The sequence below is a fragment of the Carcharhinus amblyrhynchos genome, unplaced genomic scaffold (genome assembly GCF_965287045.1).
Source record: "Carcharhinus amblyrhynchos unplaced genomic scaffold, sCarAmb.v2.hapA scaffold_519, whole genome shotgun sequence".
Classification (NCBI taxonomy): domain Eukaryota; kingdom Metazoa; phylum Chordata; class Chondrichthyes; order Carcharhiniformes; family Carcharhinidae; genus Carcharhinus; species Carcharhinus amblyrhynchos.
Genome location: NW_027650259.1, coordinates 83,362 through 105,597, shown reverse-complemented (window position 1 = coordinate 105,597; position 22,236 = coordinate 83,362). Strand labels below are relative to the sequence as shown.

General features: G+C 41.3%; 1 protein-coding gene across 2 annotated transcripts in view; it reads right to left on the bottom strand.

Annotated features, from left to right (window-relative positions):
* The window catches only part of luc7l (LUC7-like (S. cerevisiae)), a 45,360-nt gene that overhangs the window by 6,004 nt on the left and 17,120 nt on the right, over positions 1-22,236 (bottom strand). For both annotated transcript variants that reach the window (XM_080184013.1, XM_080184014.1), the window contains 5 exons: positions 18,124-18,234; positions 14,943-15,086; positions 2,237-2,413; positions 1,894-1,982; positions 1,632-1,661 (listed from right to left, as the gene is read on the bottom strand). In XM_080184013.1, the coding sequence (XP_080040139.1) occupies positions 1,632-1,661; positions 1,894-1,982; positions 2,237-2,413; positions 14,943-15,086; positions 18,124-18,234 (551 nt within the window). The remainder of the gene's footprint in view (positions 1-1,631; positions 1,662-1,893; positions 1,983-2,236; positions 2,414-14,942; positions 15,087-18,123; positions 18,235-22,236) is intronic.

Sequence of the window (22,236 nt, the reverse complement as noted above, 5' to 3'; positions counted from 1 at the left end):
GCTCCATCCCAGGCAGCATCCTGGTGAGTCTCCTCTGTACCCCTTCCAGTGCAATCACATCCTTCCTATAGTGAGGTGACCAGTATTCCAGCTGTGGCCAAATCAACGTTCTGTACACCTCCAACATTACCTCCTTGCTCTTATATTCTGCGCCACGACTAATGAAAGCAAGTGTCCCATCTGGCTTCTTCATCACCCTATTCACCAGCTCTGCTGCCTTCAGGGATCGCTAAATAATTACCTAACGATCCATGTATTTCTCTAAGCTTCCTATTGCCCGTTTTCCTACTTCCAATTTTCCAGTGTTGCCCGATGTGTAGATTCTGCAAAACACGCTCAGAAGAACACGTGATTGCTGAGAACAAAATACCTAGCTGAACCTCCATGTTTTGAGACAGATTGAAGTTAGAAGAAACATAGAAAAACTCCGGCACAAACAGCCCCTTCGGCCCACAAGTTGTGCCGATCATATCCCTACCTACTCGGCTTACCTATAACCCTCAGTCCTATTAAGTCCCACGTACTCATCCAGAAGTCTCTTAAAAAATCCTATCGAATTTGACTCCACCACCACCGACGGCAGCCGATTCCATTCACCTACCACCCTCTGAGTGAAAAATTTACCCCTGACATCTCCTCTGTCCCTACTCCCCAGCACTTGAAACCTGTGTCCTCTCGTAGCAACCATTTCAGCTCTGGGAAAAAGCCTCTGAGAATCCACCCGATCTATACCTCTCAACATCCTATACACCTCTATCAGGTCACCTCTCATCCTTCGTCTCTCCAAGGAGAAAAGACCGAGCTTCTTCAGCCTATTGTGAACCTATTCCTGTATATTCACAACAAGTTGTGAAGCAATGACCTTAAACATAGCTAAAAGATAATTCAATGACCAAATGCAATTCCATTACGAAATACACAATTTACAACTCAGACATGATACATTTTAGTTCAGATGAAAATGGTGAAAAAGCATTTTGGGTCACGGTTTTGCGCACAGACATTACTGCATACATTATACTTTATTACTAGCTAATCCCGTTTTAAAAATGAACTCTCAAGATAGTGCAAGGTTCATATCAAAAAATACACTTTCCAATGAAGAAACCCAGAGAGAAACTTGTATCCATTTTCTATCAGTGTTTATCTTTAAATGCAAAATTCAAGTGTAAAACTTAAGAGTCCAGGCTAACTTCACAAAACACTTTGGAGTTTCTGGCCAGGGTTATAGTATTTGCTCTTCTTCAAATGAGTGCTATGAGATCCTTCTCATCTACCCCATAGGGCAGATAGCTCAACGTTTCATCCGAATATTGGCACCTTTGGCAACGCACCATTTATTTAGTGCTGCACAGGAGTGTCGGTCTCGATTGCTGTGTTCACGTCCTGGCAGGATTTAAACACTTACCTTCTGATTCAGAGGCAAGTGTGCTAACAACTGAGCTACAGTTGACACTTTAAATGAATGTCTGGAGCCTTACGTGCAGAAGGACAAAAGTAAAGCTTCAGAAGTCATAAATTCTTCAAAAAAATGCTAACCCACTCAACACTCTCCCATCCCCCGCAAAAGATCACAAACTGAACGAAGAAACCCGATTCCTTAATGCTGTTTCATCATGTAATAAACGTACCTCTTGCGATCCCTGCTACGAGACCTGGACCTGCAAAACAGTATTGAAGAGTTTAATTACAGAACTATGCCAGATTAAAAATTTGCATTTCATCTTAGAAACTATATTTCAGGTTATGATTAATAGTCAAGACGTACAAATAGCCCTGGATCAAGGGAACAGCACTTAAAAATGCTTCTCATGTTCAGTTTCTATCACAACAGCCTTGATCAAAAAGGATTTCCACGTCAAAATTTAACGCTGCATATTCAAATTAACTTACTTCCGTTTCATCCTTTCTTCTTTTTCCCTTTCTTCTCTCCTCTTTAAGCGCTCTTGATTTCTTTTCTCTTGTTTTTCTGCAACGATTTTCTATAATTGCAAATGGAGGAGGAAATGAGAATGCAAAAGCATTTCCTAAAAATGCATAACTATTTATAACGAACACACCATACTGAAATTTCCTCAAAGCATCACAATAAATGATTTCTGCCGACATGAATTACTTTTGACTGAAATAGATAATTGGTTGGTTGTATTAAGAAAAAGTAACTTTATAAATGCACGTGCCAAAAAATAGAATTCTACATTTTAACTCTTTCTAGCACAAATAATCTCAAAATTACCTTCAGGTGATCTAATTTCTCCCGGATTTGAATGAACCCCAAGTGCAGCTTTCCCCCAAAGTGATCCGCAAGCCGACGATCATTGTCATGAAGACCCAGGTACGCAGAACAGATTTCACAGACACGCAATTTCTGTTGCTGGAAGCTAGAAGCAGGCATTGAATTCCTATATTCATCCTACACAAAAACATGAAAAGAAGAAACATTTTAGGAAGCCTCTCTGAATCTTAAACCTGAGAAAGTTCTGAGAAACACCCGTGCTACTTCACATCAGATACTTTCATCTGTGATGGACAAAATGCCATTTAGTATGCGATTCATGGAAAGCCCCAAACACTGGAAGGGGCAAAACCAAAAACAACTTGTATTCCCAGCAAGAAATCACATTTATCCAATTTCTGAAACATTCTTATTACAATAGATTGTCTTATAAAATAAACGCCAGTGTCATTTGTTGCGCCAAATTATTATCTGGACTTTCTTCTAATAAAACAATTAATAATAATTAATTAATTTTAAAATTTTTACTAATTAACACAGTATCAGAGTTGTGTGGCAGGCATTATATACGTGCAAGTTCTTTCTTGTAGAGAGAAGTAAATAATACTGGCTATCCGTAAAATTGCGTTGCAAGCATGTTAATAGTGGGCACAAAATTGCAAATACATTTTTTTTATTTACAGGACGCGGGTGGTGCTGGCTCGATTAGCATTTACTGCCCATCTGTAGCTGCCGTCTTGAAACGCTGCAGTCCACGTCGTCTAGGTACACCCACAGTGCTGTTCAGGGAGTGAGTTCCAGGATTTTGACCCAGTGACACTGAAGGAACAGTGACATATTTCCAAGTCAGGATAGTGAAAAGCTTATAAGGGGTGGTAGTGTTCCCAGATATCTGCTGCTCTAGTCCTCCTAGGTGGTAGTGTTCGTGGGTTTGGAAGGTGCTGCTTAGCAAACTTTCGAATAAGTGAATGGATGAAACAATGGTAAACGGATTCCAATACAGGCAAATGAAAAGCCATCCACTTTGAAGGTTAAAGAAAAGATGAAACAGATTCTTTATCAGCACTTTATAAAGTTTCCCTTTGTAGTATTCCATCAGGGAATTTTCACAGAATGTGAATAATGAGTGCAATCAATAACCACATTAATTATAAATGTTCAATCGATTTTCTTCAAATGAGTCCTTAGAGGGCATGGATATTAAGGTTTATGGAAGGTTGCTTCCGTCCTTAATCGTGACTGGGGAAAAGGAGAGATAGCAAAGGAAGCTCACTGGGACGGGTCTTGTTGGAGCTATTGCTTGTGAACTCTTTGAGCTCAGTCACTTTAGGGCTTGATACACCGTTCAGTAATATTTAATTTCCCATTCAAATTTGTGTAGAAGCACATCAACACGGTGACCTTTCTTTAGTTCTGGAGCCTGTGCCTGCCGAGCGACATGACCAACTGAGACACACTGATGACACTTTGCGAGTAGTTCTGAGGTCCCCAGCACTGAACTTTCTCAGGGAGGGTAATGTTTTGAAACAGTATAAGGGTTCAAAGCTCCACACTCGAAGTATGGCCTGACTAGAGTTCGGTGCAGTATTTCCTTCACTGTCTGTAGAGTGACAGAAATTCCATTTCACAATAGCAAGCACCCTGGATGCCTTGGACACTGCTTGTTGACTTTGTACACTGTACTTTAAATTACTTAAATTAAATTTCTTTAATAAGTTCAAAAGAGGGATCGTGCATTGTGTAGTTGGGTACTAATGGACATTGAATACTGCTGATTCGCTTAACAGTATATTATCTAACTTGAATTTTCTTCACTATATATTTGCCCATTTGATCAGATTATTCACATCTCCCTGAAGGCTCTTAGCCATTACTGAAACAGCAGATGATTAAGAGTTATCTTCGATGAGTCTAATGTGACTTGGTATTCCATTCTGGTTGTCATTCATGAAAGAATGAAGTGTGGGCCCGCAACAGCACTTGGGGGCAAGCCTCATAAGAAAAGGACTGTTTTAAGCACACAATCAGTAAATGGTCACACGAGAAACGAGAGGGCCACATCCTGAATGCGACACAGTCCGAGTTAGTATATCTGGAGAGAGGAGATGCCAGCATCTCCACATCATCACAACATAGTGACATTTAAGGATGACAGAACAACTGCTGAATTAAGGTTGCAACATGTGCATGCATCATGTTTGCGTGTGGGGTGTGTGCGCGCGCTGTCTGGCCATGACCCCAATATAAAGAAGCCATTCAATCGGGAGAAGCACAAAAGACTATCGCAGTAATAGGGCACAGTATAGCGAGAGGGGTTGATACTGTTTTCTGCAGCCAAGAACCAGGGTCCAAATGGCCCAACCTACCTGCTGCCAGGGCTCACAACATCTGCTCTGTGCTGGACAGGAATTTGCCATGGGGAAGGGTCCTCTTATGTTACATGTGGTACCAATGACATAGGAAGAACAAGCAAAGAGTTTCTACATAGAGAGCTTGAGGAGCTAGGCACTAAGTTAAACATCAGAAACTGCAAGATTATAATGAAAGCAAATTACTGTGGGTGCTGGAAACTGAAACAAAAATAGAAAATGCTGGAAAATCTCAACAGGTCTGACAGCACTAATTACACCTGGGATACTGTGAACAGTTTTGGTCCACTTATTTAAGGAAAGATATCCTGGCATTGGAAGCAGTCCAGAAAAGGTTCACTAGGTGATCCAGAATATGGAGGGATATTCTTTGGAGGAGAGGTTGAGCAGGTTGGGTCTGTATTCACTGGGATTTAGACGGATGAGAAGTGACCTTATTCAGACATACAGCATTCTCAGGGGGGCTTGACAGAGTAGATGTTTGCCCTTCTGGGATAATCTCGGGCCAGAGGGCATAATCGCAGAGGAAGGGGGTCACCCACTTAAGGCAGAGAGGAAGAAGAATTTCTTCTCTCAAAGGGTCGTGGATCTATGGCATTCTTTACACAGAGGACTTGGTTGTTAAGTCTGTTCAAGGCTAAGAGAGACAAATTTTAAATTCGTAAGGGAATCAAGGGTTAGGGGGAGAAGACAGGAAAGTGGAGTTGAGGATTACCACGTCAGCTCTTTGAATGGCAGAGCAAATGCTATGGGCTGAATGGACGACCTCTGCTCCTCCATCTTAAGGTCTTGTGACCTTAAAATGGAGTTCTAGTTTGAGAAGTCCCCAATCATTGTGTCTCTGTTGCCTTTGTAAGAAATATTTCAATCTATTACATTTCCTTGGGCTCCATAATGATCTAGTTTGCCCAGTAGCTTTGCATGTGATAAATAAAAGCCGTATGGTGGTACAATTGAGGTCAGATTGCGGATCGTAAGAATGAGCTGTGATTGTGTTCATCAAGCTTTCAAATTCTACAGAAGTCATGCTGGTCTTCAATAAAGGTATTCTGCTTTTCAACATGTGTCGAGCTGAACAGCAATGAGGTGTTCCAGTAATTTACAGTTAACACTAAGAAGCAAAATAGGTCAATAGTTTGCTGGATAAGTCGGGGCTCTTGTAAATTGCTTATGAACTATTCGTAAGGGTGAACTGAGGGTTACAGAAAATCCATACGAAATAGGAACACAGGAACAGGAGTAGGCCATTTGGCCTATCAAATCTGTTCCATAATTCAAAGAGCACAGCTGATCATCTACCTCTCTCACTTTTCCCCACTCTCCACATATTCCTTGATGTAACTTGCATTCAGAAGCGTATCAATCTATATCATTGCAGCAAGATATCTATCGATTTCCATCTTGAACTTGCTCAGTAACTGAGCTTCCACAGCCCATTTGGGTAGAGAATTCCACAAGTTCACCAGCCTCCGAGGAAATAAATTTCTCCTCATCTTGGTACTAAATGACCTGCCCCTTTTCCTGAGACTCTGTCTCCTGGTTCAGATTCACCAGCCAAGGGAAATATCCTTTCTGCATCTTCCCTGTCACGTCTTCTAAGAGTTCGGGTAGGTTTTAATCAGGTCAACTTGGATTTTTTGAAACTTCAGAGAATACAGGCTCAGTTTCCTCAACGTCCTGTCGAAAGACAAAACCGCTATCCCAATAATTAGTCTGGTGAACCTACTGCACTCCCTCTATGACAAAGGTATCTTTCCTTATTGAAAACCAAAGTGTTCAAAATACTCCAGCTGAGGTTCCACCAAGGCTTTATACAATTGCAGCAAGACATCTTTCCTCCTGTACTCAAATCCCCTTGTGATGAAAACCGAAAATACTGTCTATCTGCCTTCCTGAGGGCAGCACAGTGGGACCCGATTCAATTCCTGGTTTGGGTCACAGTGTGGAGCTTGTACATGCCCTGTGTCTGTGTGGGTTACCTCCGGGTGTACCAGTTTCCTCCCACAGTCCAAAGATGTGCGGGTTAGGTGAACTGACCATGCTAAATTCTCCCACAGTGCACCCAAACAGGTGGCAGAGTATGGTAACTAGGGGATTTTCACAGTAACTTCACTGCAATGTAAATGTAAGCCTACCTGTGACAAGGTAAATAAATAATATTAATTGTTGGTTGCAGCTACACGCTAACTTTTAATGACTCATGAACAAGGACACTCAGGCATCTTTGGTCATCAAGACATACCAACCTCTTGTCATTTAAGAAATACTCTGCCTTTCTGTTTTTCTTCTTACCAAGGTGGATAACTTGACTCTTATTTATGTCATATTCCATTTGTTATGCTCCAGCCTATTCATTTAGCTTGGTCCCACATTCGTCACTGCTGATCTTGTCTTTTTCACACAGCTAAAGAAACATAGAAGTTCGGAGCAGGAGAAGCCCATGCAGCCCTTCGAGCCTGCTACGCCATTCAATAAGATCACGGCTGATCCTCTATCTCAATGCCATATTCCGGCTTTCTCCCCATATCATTTGATGCCGTTGAAATTAAAAACGTACCTATATATTTGAGTACGCAGTTCAGTCCTGAATGAAAAATTTTTCCTCATCTCAGTCCCAAACGGTCTACATCTTTTACAATCTGCCTTTATGTTTATCACCAACTTGCGCTCATTCTCTTTTCCCTGACATTATCAGTTTCTTGCCCTTTGCTGGATTCTAAATTTCTCCCAACTCTCAGGCTTACCACTTTTTCCGCCAACCTTATAAGCCACTTCTTTTGATCCAATGCAATCTTTAATTTGTTTTATTAGCCACGATTGATATCGCTTTCCTGTTGGGTTTTTTTGTGTCTTAGAAGAATATATGTGTAGATTATGTCTTTCTTTAAATACTAACCACTGTTTGTCCACCATCAAATCCTTTAATGCAACACAAGATAAATGATCATAACATAAAATAACGCAAAGATAATAAAAACAACTCTCATTTTTTTCTCCTTTATTCTTTCACGGGATGTAGACTTCATGGTAAAGTCAGCATTGGTTGCCCATTCCGCAGCCACTCTTGAACTGAGTGGGTGGCTTCACCATTTCAGAGGGTAGTTAAAAAAATATGTTGCTGTGGGTCTGGAGTCACATGTAGGCCAGACCGGGTAAAAATGGCAGACCTCCTTCGCTAAAGGACATGAGTAAACTGGATGGATTTTTACAACATCTGATATTAATTTGGCAATGGATACCATTACTGGGATTAGCTTTCTCTTCCTTATTTATTAATTCAATTTTAAATTCCATCAGCTGCCATGGTGGGATTTGAACCCAGAACTCCTCAGAACATTAGCCCAGGCCTCTAGATTACTACTCACATGACAATGCTACTGTACTGTCGTAAAGACAGTATCTTCATCTTTGTAAAATGTTCCAAGATTCACAGGAATAATATTAACAAAGCCACATAAGGCAATATTAGGCCAGACAGTCAGAAGCTTGAGCAAAGAAATAGGTGTTCGGTTCCATTTTGATTATGGAAAGAGACGCAAAGGAAGTTTTTTAAAAGTTTATTAGTCACAAGGTTTTCATTAACAAATCTCCTATTTGCCACTCCTCGGCGCCTGTTCAGATACACAGAGAGAATTTAGCACGGCCAATGCGCCTAACTAGTACGTCCTTCGAACTGTGGGAGGAAACCGGAGCGCTCGGAGGAAACCCACGCAGACACGGAGAGAACGCGCAGCCTGAAAACAGACAGTGACCCAAGCCGGGAATCGAACTAGGGTTCCTGCACAGTGACGCGGCGGTGCAAACCACTGTGCCACCGTGGAGAAATTGGGGAGGAAATTCCAGAGCTTGGGGCATATGCAATCGACGGTACTGCACAAATGTTTTTTAAAAATTTATTGCCTCATAAGGTGAGAGTGTTGCTGGCTAGGCCAGCATTTACTGCCCACCCTAACTGCCTTTGAGAAGGTGGTGACAGCAGTATGGTTAATGTTAAACATGTAAATATATAGTCACCAACAGCAGTGATGCAAGATCACATGACATCAGAACATGGAGAGAGATAATTCCACATGTAACTTCTAAATGAAATCAGTATTGTATGTGGTTAATACAATGTTCAACAGAAAAAACTGTGTTTACCAACACGTTTGCAGATCCTGAACAACCCCTTCTACGACCCACAGATGATGTCGGCAGAAAACACGACAAAAGAAGCAACTGGTAAAGAGCCCGGCGACTGCAAGAAGCAGGGAGAGAAATGACTGCAGGGCAAGGACAGTGCAGGAAAATCTTCAACAGAAACCCAGAACAGGCTATTGTAAAAGAGAAGCTATGCAGAAAATCCTACCTTTATCAGAGTGCTTCAACCACGTGGAAGGCCCAGATAAAGCCCAGGAGTGGCAGACTGGCATTACAGGTGGACTGGGTATCGAACAGCTTCAGGACTAGCAAGGGACAGGTCAATACCTTACTCTACGCCACAGGCAGTAGTGCAGATGATGTGAAGCTCAGACAGGGCATAAACGAAACACAGTAACTTATGAAGATATCAAAGTCATTGAAACTTATTTTTGTCTTTAAAAGTACACCATTGTAGAGTGAGCAAATTTTAAAAGGTGCACCCAAAGACCAGATGAGAGTGTAATTTTCTCATTGATAATTTAGATTAATTGGCTGAGAATTGAAAATACGGAATCCTGAAAGACACATTAATTTGGGATCGCTTTGTTGTAGGACATTAGAAGAAACTTTATCCATTTTTTTCAGTCAAGGGAAGATATGACTATATGAAAGCCTGCAGATTATTGAGAAATTACTAACATTGCTGCAGTTTTACACTCATGGTTAAAAATGTCATCAGGACCAGAAGCTTTAGGTGGACACATGCTATGGAAGAGTTTCTCAACAACTTTGGAATACGTCAGGCGTATTCTTCTAAGGGTCCCCTTGCACTACAGATTCACACTCAGCCACTCAAATTCCTTCCTTGAAGATGTTCTGGAGTTGAGCTGAAAGCTGCAGCTTTTTCCTCGTCATCCAATAGTAACTTATCCCCTGTGTGCAGAATTAGTGTTCTAGTATCCTCTCGTTATGAGTTAACATGTCTTAGGCTCCTCTCTCCTGGCCAGTTTTATTTTTGTTACTCATTCAGCATTTGCTGCCCATCTCCAATTACCCTGAGGTGGTGATGAACTATCTACTTGAATCACTGTGTAGATGCACCCTTAGTGCTATTGGACAGGGACGTCTGGGATTTTGACTCCGTGGCAGTGAAGGAATGGTCATACACTTTTAGTCAGGATAGAATGTGGCTTTGAAGACAACTTGCAGGTGGTGGTGCTCCTTACGACTGTTGCTTTCCAGATGGTAGAGATCACAGATTTGGAAGGTGTCATCCAAGAAGCCTTGGTGAGGCCCTGCGGTGCATCTTGTAAGCGATACACACAGCTCCTTCTGTGCATCTGTGGCAGAGGGAACGGGTATTTAAGGTATTTAAAATGGACTGCTTTGTACTGGATGGTGTCGAGTTTCTTGAGCATTGTTGGAGTTGCACTCATCCAGGCAATAGAAAAATATTCCTGACTTGTGCCTTGTTGACGGTGGACATGCTTTGGGGAGCCTGAAGCTCCTGACCTGGTAGCCACAGCATTTATACGTCGAGTTAAGTTTCTGGTCAATGGTAATCCTACCAGGACGTGAATACTGGGGGATTCAGCACTGATAGTGCCATTGAATTTTAAGAAGCATTGGGTGGATTCTTTCTTGTTGGAGATGGTGACTGCCCTATACTTGAGGCATAAATGTCACTTGCCATTTGTCAGCCCGAGCCTGAATCTTGTCCAGGGCTTGCTGCATTTGGACACAGACTGTTTCAGTACTTGAGCAATCATAAATGATGCTGAACATTGTGCAACCCATCAGTGAACATCCCCATTTCTGACTTGATGGAAGGAAGGTCATTGATGAAGCAGCTGAAGATGGGTGGACCTAACTCACTACCCGGAGGAACCCTTGCAGTGATGCCCTGGATGGCAGTGACTGACCTCTAATAATCACAACCGTCTTCCTTTGTACTTGGTACGAGTCCGACCAGCGGAGAGTTTTCTCCGATTGCCATTGACTCCAGTTTAGTTCGGGCTCCTTGATGTCACATTATGTCAAATGCTGTCTCATGTCGAGGACGGTCACTCTCACCTCACCTCTGGAGTTCAGCTCTTTCGTTCATGTTTGAATCAAGGCTGTAATGAGTTCAGGAACTTGATGATGGGCTTGGCAGAACCCAAACGGAGTGTCATTGAGAAGGTTCTTGCGAAGCAAGTACTTGATAGCCCTGTTGCTAACACCTTCCGTTCCTTTACCGATGATCATGAATAGACTGACGGGCTATAACTGACCAGGTTGGATTTGGTCATATCTGGGCAATTATCCAAATTGGCAGGCAGATGCCAGGGTTGTAGCTGTGCTGGAACAGCTTGGCTAGGGAAATGGCAAATTCTGGAGCTGGTACAATTGTCGGAATGTTGCCCGGGCCCAAAGCTGTTGCAGTATTCAATGATTTCAGCCACTCCTAAACATCATGTGGAGTGATTCAAATTGGTTGAAAACTGGCATCTGTGACACTGGGGACTTTGGAGGAGAGCAGAGATAGATTATCCATTCAGCATTTCTAACTGAAGATTGTTGCAAATATTTCGGCCTTATCTTTTGCACTGACGTAGTGGGCTCCCTCATCACTGAGGATGGAGGTATTTGTGGAGTTTTTTAATCATCTACCAACATTCAATGACGAGATGAGACAGGACTACACAGCTTAGATCAGATCCGTTGGTTGTGGAATCACTTCGCTCTGTCCATCACTTGCTGCTTACGCCGTTTCACACAAGTTGTCCTATGTTGGAGCTTCATCAGGTTGACCTCATTTTTTGGCATGCCTGATGCTGCTTCCTAGCATCTTCGCCTGCACTATCCCGTTTAGCATGGTATTCGTACCACACAAGACGAAGTTCCATTTCATTATTACATGTGGTGCACTGAATGTCCCTGTTCACCTCAGTTTAGGGCTGTTTAAACACTTAATCCAGATTTCCTCTTTCTTCAGAGAATCGTCATACACTAATTATGTTTAGTGCGGATATACAGTGTCTCCTTCTTGCAGATATTCTTTTTGAGAGAGCCTGCATACCCGGGAGTACGCTTCTTTCGAGAGTAAGGTTTATTTACAAGATGACTTACACACTCCGCAAATACCTCCCAATTCTGGTCCACTGAGTTGGTCACAGGAGAGTTATTAAGAAACTTTTGTCATCTGTGCTGCATGGTTCTTAAAAGCATCAATATTGATACCATTCCACTCCGGCACTTTTCTGGGTTGTCTACAGTGCAATAGTGCCTTAAACACAATACTCACCCAGGACAGCTGAGTGGTCACTTATCCTAGAATGCAGCCTGACAGATATCGTCAAAGCAGGATGTGTAACGAAAAGATCCAATATATTCTCAGTTCCAATGGTGTGCCTCCTAGTAGTAAAGGTAACCACTGGTGTTAACAAGATGTCATTTACTATATTTCTTAACTTTTCCTGAAGTGAGTTCTTTGCACATTGGGGGCTGTCTTGATTCCATGCAAGACGAGAGATATGGAAATCCCCACTTACTCAGGCGAGTGACAATGTTGCATTATAAAGTGTTGTTAGGCTAGCATCTAGGTCATTTAGTGAATCCTTGGATTTGCTGGGATTTGGATAGTAAACTCCAACAAAAACACCTTTTCCGCTACAGAACAGGGAAAAGCAAAGAATGGTGGAGGTTCAAAGAAATTTGGAAGTCTAGTACATGAGATTAAAACATCTTGAACATGTACAGAAAATAATAAAAAAAAATTAATGACTGATGAGCACTAGAATAAAAGGTGTGAAGAAGTTATGCTTCAGCTATACAAACACTACTTAAATCACACCCGAAATACATTGAATACTCTTGTCACCACATCTCAGGAAGGATATAAGGGAGAGGAGGGCAGGTTTACCAAAATGATAGAGTCAAGGGAAATTATAATGAGAGATTACGCAGGTCAGAATTTCTTTATTCCTTCATGGAGGTGTGGGTGTTGGCAGCAAGGCCAGCATTTGCTGCCCATCCCAAATTGCTTTTGATCTGAATGGTTTACTAGCCCAGCGGGCAGTTAAGAGTCACATGCGGATCAGATCAGGTTAGAACAGCACATTTCCTTTCCTAAAGGACATCAATGAACCGGTTGGATGTTTTCTGACAACCGATAGTTTATTAGTCACTATTATTGAGGCTATTATTCCAGATTCATTCATCGGATTAAAATTCCAACAGCTACATGGTAGGATTTGAACTCATGCCCCAGAGTATTAGAGTGGGTCTCTGCATTCCTCGTCCAGACTCCTTATAATTTAGATGGTTTGGGAATGATTTGATTGAAGTTTAAGGTACTAATGGGAACAGAAAAAGTGAATTGAGAGAAAGTATTTCTGATGGTTTCGGAATCTCGTCTTGGGGGCAAAGTGTACAAGTTGAGGTGGTGAAAATAGGGTATACTTGTGCGCACAAACAACGATACAAGTTTGGAACTCTCTCCTGTAAATGACAGTCAATAAATTTTAAACCTGACATTGACAGACAAATAGTGAGGGATTTCGCCAAAGGCAGATAGTTGAAGTTCGGCTATGGTTTCATTGAGGGGCTGAACGTCCTAATCCTGTTCTTATATTCCTATGGATACAGTTATATTCTGATGTTCATTTTTTAAAATTACAAATTAAGCAATTTAAAGTTAATTAGTTGTTCATATTTCAAATCATAATGCATAAGGCAAAGCATTAGGCAACCTTAAAATAATCAAGTCAAATCAATAGGTCAAAAAAAATCAACCACCAGATGTTCCCTCAAACTAATCTTTATGTGAATTCTTCTCTCTAAAATTATGTCTTTCATAACTTGCACTGAATTTCAAGGATTAAGATTTTGGAGTAGCAAACTCCACATTTATTTTATAATTAATCACTGCTCAGGTTTACTGGCATTCTAATGGTGAATTACCAGTATTGATTTCTAGAAGTTTCTTTGCAAAGCCAAGCCAAAGGCAAGCAAAGAAATACAATACCAAGTACGTTTAGATGAGATTTTAGACACCTCAGAGTGGACATTAAAAATTCTGTAATACTATTCCAGAAACAAAGTAGGGGGTTTTAGAAGTTTGTTGGCATTCAGTGTCCACTCTTCCAACAATCAATTCCATATAAAAATCAACTATTTAGTCATTCACCTCATTCATGTTGCCGGATGTTGCCACTGTAATGCGGATGTCCTGCTTGCCCATCGTGCACTAATTCATCATTATCTAGAATATATAGCACAGGAAGAGGCCATCTAGCCTATCCAGATGTTTATGCTCCACTTGAGCAACCCATCCACCCTTTCTTCTCATCTCCAGCAACCATTCTTATGAACTCCCTCCTGGAATTCTTGGTGACTATCGTGTATTGACAGACTCTGGTTATGTTTTTTGCCACAAGAGGAAACATTCTGCCTGTGTCCGCTGTCAGAATCTTTCTTAATTTTCAAGACCTTTGTTACACCTTTGCCTGTTGTTAAACAAAGAGAGACCCAGCCTGTCGATGCCTTCCTGATACAGCTACCGTTCCGCTATCATCCGTGAAACTCTTTGCTGAACACTCTTCAGTATCTCTTGCATCCTTTTCATAAATTTGACGACAGGAACTGTACACAATACTCTGGTACGGTGGTCCTCACGGTACAGTCAAAGTCCGATGCAAGTTTAGCAGAAGAACTTACTTTTCAATCCCATCCCTTTAGAAATAAAACCTCGTGCCTGTGTTTTTTTTTAAAATTGCTTTACTAACCTGTGGTGCAGCTTTTAGTGATTGACGTATTTGAATTCTTGTATCCCTGCTTGCCTTGCTCCTTCCACACAATGTGACTCCACACTTTTCCTACCAAAACCTGTCACCTCACATGTAAATCTTGTAAAACTTAATTTGCCAACTATTCTGCAAGTTTATTAATGTCATGTCGCAATTTACTGCTGTGCTCACTATTGACTGTCCTCCCCTCCCCAAATCATGGTCATCTGCAAATTTAGAAATTGGATGTGCAAAAAAAATTCTAAGAGCCAGACAGAGAAAAAAAATCAATCACAGGAGTATAAACATGGGATGGTCCGCATTTTTTGTTTGCCTGAATCCATTCCATCAGCAAATATAAATGCGAGAGGTCAGATGACTAACATCAGTTCTAACTCTTTGCTATCCACGTCCTAATTTTTTTAAAAATTGCAATACAGCACATACCTCTGCTTCCCTTTTCTTTGTGCGCACTCGTTCTACTTCCTGCATGACCTTTTGAGATTCTTCTACGTTTCCTTCAGCTCCAAGTTGTTCAGCTTTAGCCAAAAGCTTTCCTATTTCTTCATTCAGTTCATGCACCTTTTCAGCCTGTAAAACAAAAATGCAAAATTTTCAACTTCAGGCTATTCCATCAAGAATAAAGAATGTTGACCTTTTATAAGTGTTCAATACCACATATTTTGTGTAACCTTTTATGAAGTTGTTACAAATGTTTGGCTGAATACTTTGAGAATGTTTAAGAGCATTCTTCACGAAAGCATGCTCTTAAAAAAGTTTGTAGATTAAATCTACGTATGATTCACTCACGAAAATTAAACATGGATTTATTTGGCTGCAACTTTAGCTTTCAGAGCCACGACAAAGCAAGGCACATTGATTTTAAGTAAATTAATTCTGCAGATTCAGTTGGTTTCAATTCACACCCAAACGATTGCTAACTTTTTAAGTTTTGTATAGATCGCTAATACAAATTATAACTAAAAAAAGTTATAAATAAATTTGTTTGTCATGAAACGCTTTTCAAACTATTAATACTAAACATAACAGTCGACCATATGGCCCCTCAAGCCACTCAACAAATCCATACGTGATCAACTACACTTTCCTGTCCTACTTTGATGCTTCCCAATTCCCTTAGTATCCAAAAATCTAGATCTCATTCTTAAATATGCTCAACAAGTGAGAATCCTCAGCCCTGAGAGGTTGACAATTCCAAAGCGTCACACCCCTACCTTCTCCAGTGAACACATTTCTCTTCGTCTCAGTGCTAAGTGGCCTTTATCCTGAAACTATGACCCCAGTTCTAGTCTTTCTAAGCAAGGGAAACCATCCACCCTATCAAATCCTTTAGATTCTTACGTTTCAATTAGATCATCTTTCATTCTTTTATATTCCCGCCGCTCATTCTATTTAATCTCTCCCCTTAAGACAACCTATCACATCAGAAATCTAGGTGAACCTTCACTGAATTACTTTTCATTAACACAATTAAGGATTACTAATTCCTCAAAATAATTATGCAAGAATTATTTCAAACAGAAAATTGCAAGAAACAAAATGCAAATCCAAAAGCCAACAACATTGTAACAAAACCAAATGAATATCCTTAATAATGATAGAAATTTTCATATGCACACGAACTATGGAGATCTAACAAAGTTTGATAAGAAAAAGAACAGGTTATATGTCATGTGGGGGCTCCTACTTATAACTGCTCTACTTGAAATTCAGTCACAGCAGGAAACTCCCAAGAGGGCAGTGGAAAAGCTTTAGATATGTCCTCAAATTCCAAGAGGTCAAACATCCCTGCTGACTTGTGGAAGTCCTTGCCTTGTGGCCAACCAAAACCAACCAAGGCTCACTCAAGAAGACAGTGAACGCATGGAGCAATTTCACCAGGAATGCAGAGAGATAAAGTTGAAGTGTCCAAACAACTCATCTATCCAAACCTCAAAGTACCACCTGACCCATACATGGTAGAGTCTGCAGATCATGAACGGGACTTATTAGCCATTCTAGAATTCATCAAAGGGGAGTGGAAACAGGCCACCGTCAATCCCTGAGAGATTACCTTCTGGGGAAATGATAAGCAGTAGGCTACATAGGTGCTTTACTCAGAGACTTGGAGCACAATTTTAAGGGCCTGTTTCCTGTGCTGTGTTGTTCTTTGTATTAATAATTTTCATAGTCTCGCAGATTTCTTGGTAGTAAACGGGTAAAACCATCAGCACTGCTTTCATTCTTCATCTGAAAATGACAGCAAGTTCTAGAGTCTGCACATGTGTAATGACATGTGGAAATCTAGGGGTTGCTGCCAGTAATTTTACATTTCTCCACAGGTTATACTGTTTAAGTCTCTGCAGGCCGCCATCAGTTAAAAAAAAATCATTGAACTGAAAATAACTTTCCCTTTTATGCTGTAATATCTGTGTTAATCCACCACCAAAACATTATGCCTCACTGACAAGGTCTAACTGATCATTTAAAAAAGCGTACAAAGTCATAACTACTGAAGCATTTCTCCGATTTTGGAACTTCATATTTGTTAAATGTTTCCATTCTATTAAAAATGCTGAGTCTTTCTAATATAATTTTCTTTCAAAATGTAGGGTCTTTCACCTTCTAATGTATATGCACTTGTCATTAATTTTGCTCTCTGCAAAATTTCGTAACAAATGAAGGATAATCATTACATTTTTCTTGCTGATTTGCTTTGTGAGAGTTCCTCAAGGCGGGTGGCTGCCTACCCTGTTTGCTGACATCTCTGTTGCTGAACACCTGGAGATTCTCTTGGCATGGTACCAGATTCAATCTCACGCTGAAATCCACGTACAATGATGGCTAGATCACGAGTACAGTGCTGACTGCAAAATCCAGCTCAGCATGTTCACTTTCTGATAAATCGTGGCTGATCTTCAGAGAATTCCATCCAGTGGCTGGAGCTACATACAGCCTACTTGATGGCTATAGTGAGAAGTACTCATAGTGACACTCTGAGGGTGGCACGATGGCACAATGGTTACCACTGCTGCCTCACAGTGCCAGGGACCCGGGCTCCATTCCAGCCTCGAGCGACTGTGGAGTTTGCACATTCCCACGTCTGCGTGGGTTTCCTCCCACAATCCAAAGATGTGCATGTTAGGTGGATTGGCCATGCTATATTGTCCCAAGATGTATACGTTAGTGGGATTAACGGGGCAAATACGTGGGGTTATGGGGAGAGGGCACGACGGTCTTTCGAAGAGTCAGCGTCTCGATGGGCCAAATAGCCTCATAAAGCACTGTCGGGATTCTATAATTCAAATAGATTTCAAAGCTGAACTAGATATTTTAAGAAACACTTGAATGGCACGAGAGAGAGAGGCATCAAAAAGCAGGCTGGATACTTTTTCTGAGGTGCAAGAGCCACAGGAAGTCTTACGGGCAGAGCAACTTTTTATCTGAGACAGCCAGAATTGGAGCCCGATTAAATTTTTCCCTTGTCTGTTTCAGATGGGAGGAGGGAGGCGATTGATCGTTCGTATCGATTCAGCCACACATGGCATTCTGACTTACTAATCAAACTACCGTTCAGGCGAACAGAACGTGAAAATGCTTATTCAAGCTGAGCTAAGTTCGAACGTACCTTAGCAGCTACTTCAGCACTGATTTCTTCTTGTGTTTCTGCCAAGCGCTTCTTTGCAATGTCGGTTCTTCTATCGCAATCAACAATAAAACTTTCCAGGTGCTCCATGGCCTAAAAATTACAAAAATCTCATTTATGCCAATGCAAAAATCAGTAATAAAAGCATTTCATTGTCAAGATTTAGCGCACAACCTGATTGCAAGGAAAGCGTATTGTTACGAATGCAAAGAGCAACAAGGAATTTTGACGGCTTCTCAAATTTGGTTCAGGCAACACAAAATGCACTTGGAACCAACATTTTAGATGCTGGGAAATAAAATGGACTCTACGGGCTTATATTTTGGTGTGTTGTGTTTGAATTTTGAGAGTCCAGGCGTTTGAAAGGGTCTTTTCTCAGGCCTGCTGCCTCATTGGATAAATCATAAACCAGAATATCAAGATTGGTTAATATCAGCAAACTGCACTGCATGCAAATTAATGGGAACGTGGGTTTTTAATTCACGCCCGGCCTCTAAAGCACCAAAACGTGCATCCAAATAACCTAAAGCAAAATACCTGGAGGCTTCTGCTTCAAGTATCAACATAGCAAAATCTTCGCAGTCAAATAAATCATTGTAATATAAAATATTCAAAATCCCAACTGTATGCTTCATACAGTAGGTTTGTACAGTAGGTTACATGGTAGAAAAGTCAAGTGCTATGGCACTGGGCTATCAATGATGTAGAGATGCCGGTGTTGGACTGGGGTAAACACAGTAAGAAGTCTCACAACACCAGGTTTAAATCCAACCAGTTTATCTCATAGTAATCCCACAAGCTTTCGGAAACGGTGTTCCTTCGTCAGGTGTGCGGAAGGTTCTGCAGTGACGAAGGAATACCGTTTCCAAAAGCTTGTGGGATTACTATCAAATAAACCGGTCGGACTTAAACCTGGTGTTGAGAGACTTCTTACCGGACTATCAACCCAGAGGTCATGACATCAAATTATACCGTGGTAAGTTGTGAAACTGAATTTAATAAATCCGATAACTTGGGGGCTGGAATCGTGAAAAGCTGCCCGATTGCTGTAACGTCTCAACTGGTTGCCTAATATCCATCAGGGAAGGTTTCCACCTGACTTGCTCAGCTTATCCACGGCTCAGTGCCATAACAAGTGATTGATTCTAACTGTCTTCTGGCCCTTAGGTCTTTCTAGTGACAACCAGGGACAGAAAGATAATGTGACTTGTAAATGCTGCTCAAATCCCAAGAGCAAGTGTGAAAAATTATGCATGCAGGATGTCTGTGAATATAAAGCAAAATCTCTTTTGCGCATACAAATGCAGAATAAGCCATCAGGCAGATTAAGAACCCATGAAAAGGTCTACAACTTGAAATATTAACTCTTTAGTGGCTGTCAGACCTGCTGAGAGTTTGCAGCATTCTCTGTTTTATTTTCAGATTTCAGGTATCTACATTATTTAGCTTTTGCTCAGGGAAAACAGGTGATATTATGCCTCACAAACTAGCTGCATTAATATATTACATTCCGCCCTCCAAATTGATGTGCAACGGTGTTTTAAAATTCTGTTAAAAACAGCAAGTGTATCTGCGATTGCCCCTCACTACATTTTGCACGTTTCAAATTTCCAGCTATCTCACCGCCCTGCATTGCTGACTCTCTGAAAGATAATAGCCACAGCGTACGGACATGAAAAATACAATGAAGATATCATTTTGCTTAATAAAGTGCTGGAAAAACTCAGCAGCTGTGGAGATCGGAAGGAGCTTAATGCTGAGTTCAATATCACTGTTCTTTGAAACTGGAGAGGTAGAAACGCGATGAGTTTCATGCTGTTGAAACCGATGAAAGCCAGGTGGAACAAAATCAAAAGTTAGGGGAGGGTTAGATTCCAGGTGGTTGGAGAGATTAAATACCAAAGATATCATGGAGCAAAAGGCAACAGGAATGGCAACGGCTCTAGTAAAGAAACAAAGAATAGGTTGAGTCGATGCAGATAGTGGAATAAAGATCAGTTCAGTCTGAAAGTAACAACAACACTGGCACTCGGCAAAAAAAATAAAACTGGGGACAGAGTTCACAGTTTGAAGTTGTTGAACTCAATGGAAGGTAAGACTGTAAAATGCATGATCAAAAGACATGTTGTTCCTCCAGCATGTGTCATACTTCAATATAACACTGTGGCATACTAAGGGAAGAAATGCAGAGAGCAAGATGATGCGTTGAAATACTACGGCAAAGCAGTCATTGAGCATGGAGGCCAGACATTTTGTAGTATATTGGAGAGAAAGAAAAAGGAACAATTGCTGTTTTCAGTGCAAGAGGTATCTTAATTCCATTTCCTCAATTTTATACACAATGTTTAGAATTTTCTGTGTACAAAACTTTGCACCTCTTTTTAAGGACACGACCTACCCACAGATTTAGACATAATATTCAGCTCATGATGTTTAGGTCTAAGCTGACATTTCAATGCAGAGGCAACAATGACAGAGGCGCTTATTTTTCAAATGAGACATCCGACAGTGAACAACATATATTTTCCTTTGTTCTTTCACGGGACGTGGGTGCCACTGACAAGGCCGGTATTTGTTGCCCATCCCCTGAACGAAGTGATTCAGTGAACAGTCAATTACATTGTTGCGGGTTTGCAGTCAAATGAAGGCAGACCAGGTAAAGGACATGAAAAAACAGCAATCAACGTGGTCACTGTTACTCAGACAAGCTTTATCTATGGAGTTTAAATTCCACTAGCTACCATGCTGGGATTTGAACCCTCGTCTCCAAAGAACTGTCCTGGGCTTCCGGAATTATTAGCCCAACGGCAACACCACTATGCCACCCTATTGCTACAAAGGAAAGCAGATGCCTTCTAGTGTAGTGGCGGATATTTATCCTTACATGTATGCACACACAGGGCCCTGTCCTTTGCAAACAGAAAAAAAACTTCCATGCATTGCACCCTTTTCAATTCAAGAAAGTCTCGGGCAACGGCTATTCCCTGGTCCGTACAACATGGCATTACCTTAATAAGTGCTGATCTGCCTGGTTAAAATTTAGACAAAAAAACATGGCAGCTAAGATTGTGGCACAGAAACACCTCTACTGTTTAAAATCCACTTGCCAATCAAGCAGCACCCTCTTGCTGTATAAATTCCCTTTGAGATTTGATATTCTAGCAAATCCGTCCTCAAGTGCAAGACAAGTCGCTTCAACAGTCTGTCTTTTTTCAGCCATCGTCAAAAATCCAATTAGCCCCAATCCTCAGGCCTTCCCTCATAGCTCCCCAGTTTTCTTTCGTAAAGCATTCAACCAACTCAATTTTGAAACATATTATTGATTGTGTTTTAACCATCCCATCAGGCGGTACGCTCCAATTCCTGGCCACTCGTTGTACAGCAATTTCTCTCTCACGTTTCCTCCGATTATTGTGCTAATCTTTGTAAATCGGTATCCACTGGGTTACCGACCCTTCAGTCAAACCCTTTCATCCACTCCGTCAAACCTCGTAACAGTTTTAATCATTTCGATTCAATCCTCTTAGGGCTCCGCATTCTCCACTCTATCCACACAACTGTGATCAATGCAGGAGGCCAATTGGCCCATCTCGTCTGCACCAGCTCTCCAAATGAACACGATTACTTACTGCCATTGCTATTTCTCTACCTTTTCCCCATACACCTGCTTTATAAACTGCTGTCTCCACTTGTCCTGCCACCTTCAATGACCTTCAATCGAGGCACAGATTACAAAAGCAGGGAAGTCGTGCTGGAGTTGTAAAGAACTTTGGTGAGGCCACAGCTAGAGTACTGTGTGCAATTCTGGTCGCCACATTGTCAGAAGGATGTGATTGGAGCGGAGGGGTGCAGAGGAGATTCACCAGGATGCTGCTTGGGATGGAACATTTTAAGTTATGAAGAGAGGTTGGATAGGTTTGAGCTGTTTTCATTGGAGCAGAGAAGGCCGAGGGGTGACCTGATTGACATGTCGAAGATTATCAGGGGTGTGGATGGAGTGGATTAGGAGCAGCTGTTCCCCTGAGTTAAAGGGTCAGTCACGAAAGGGACATAGATTCAAGGTGAGGAGCAGGAGACTTTAGCGGGGTCTGTGTG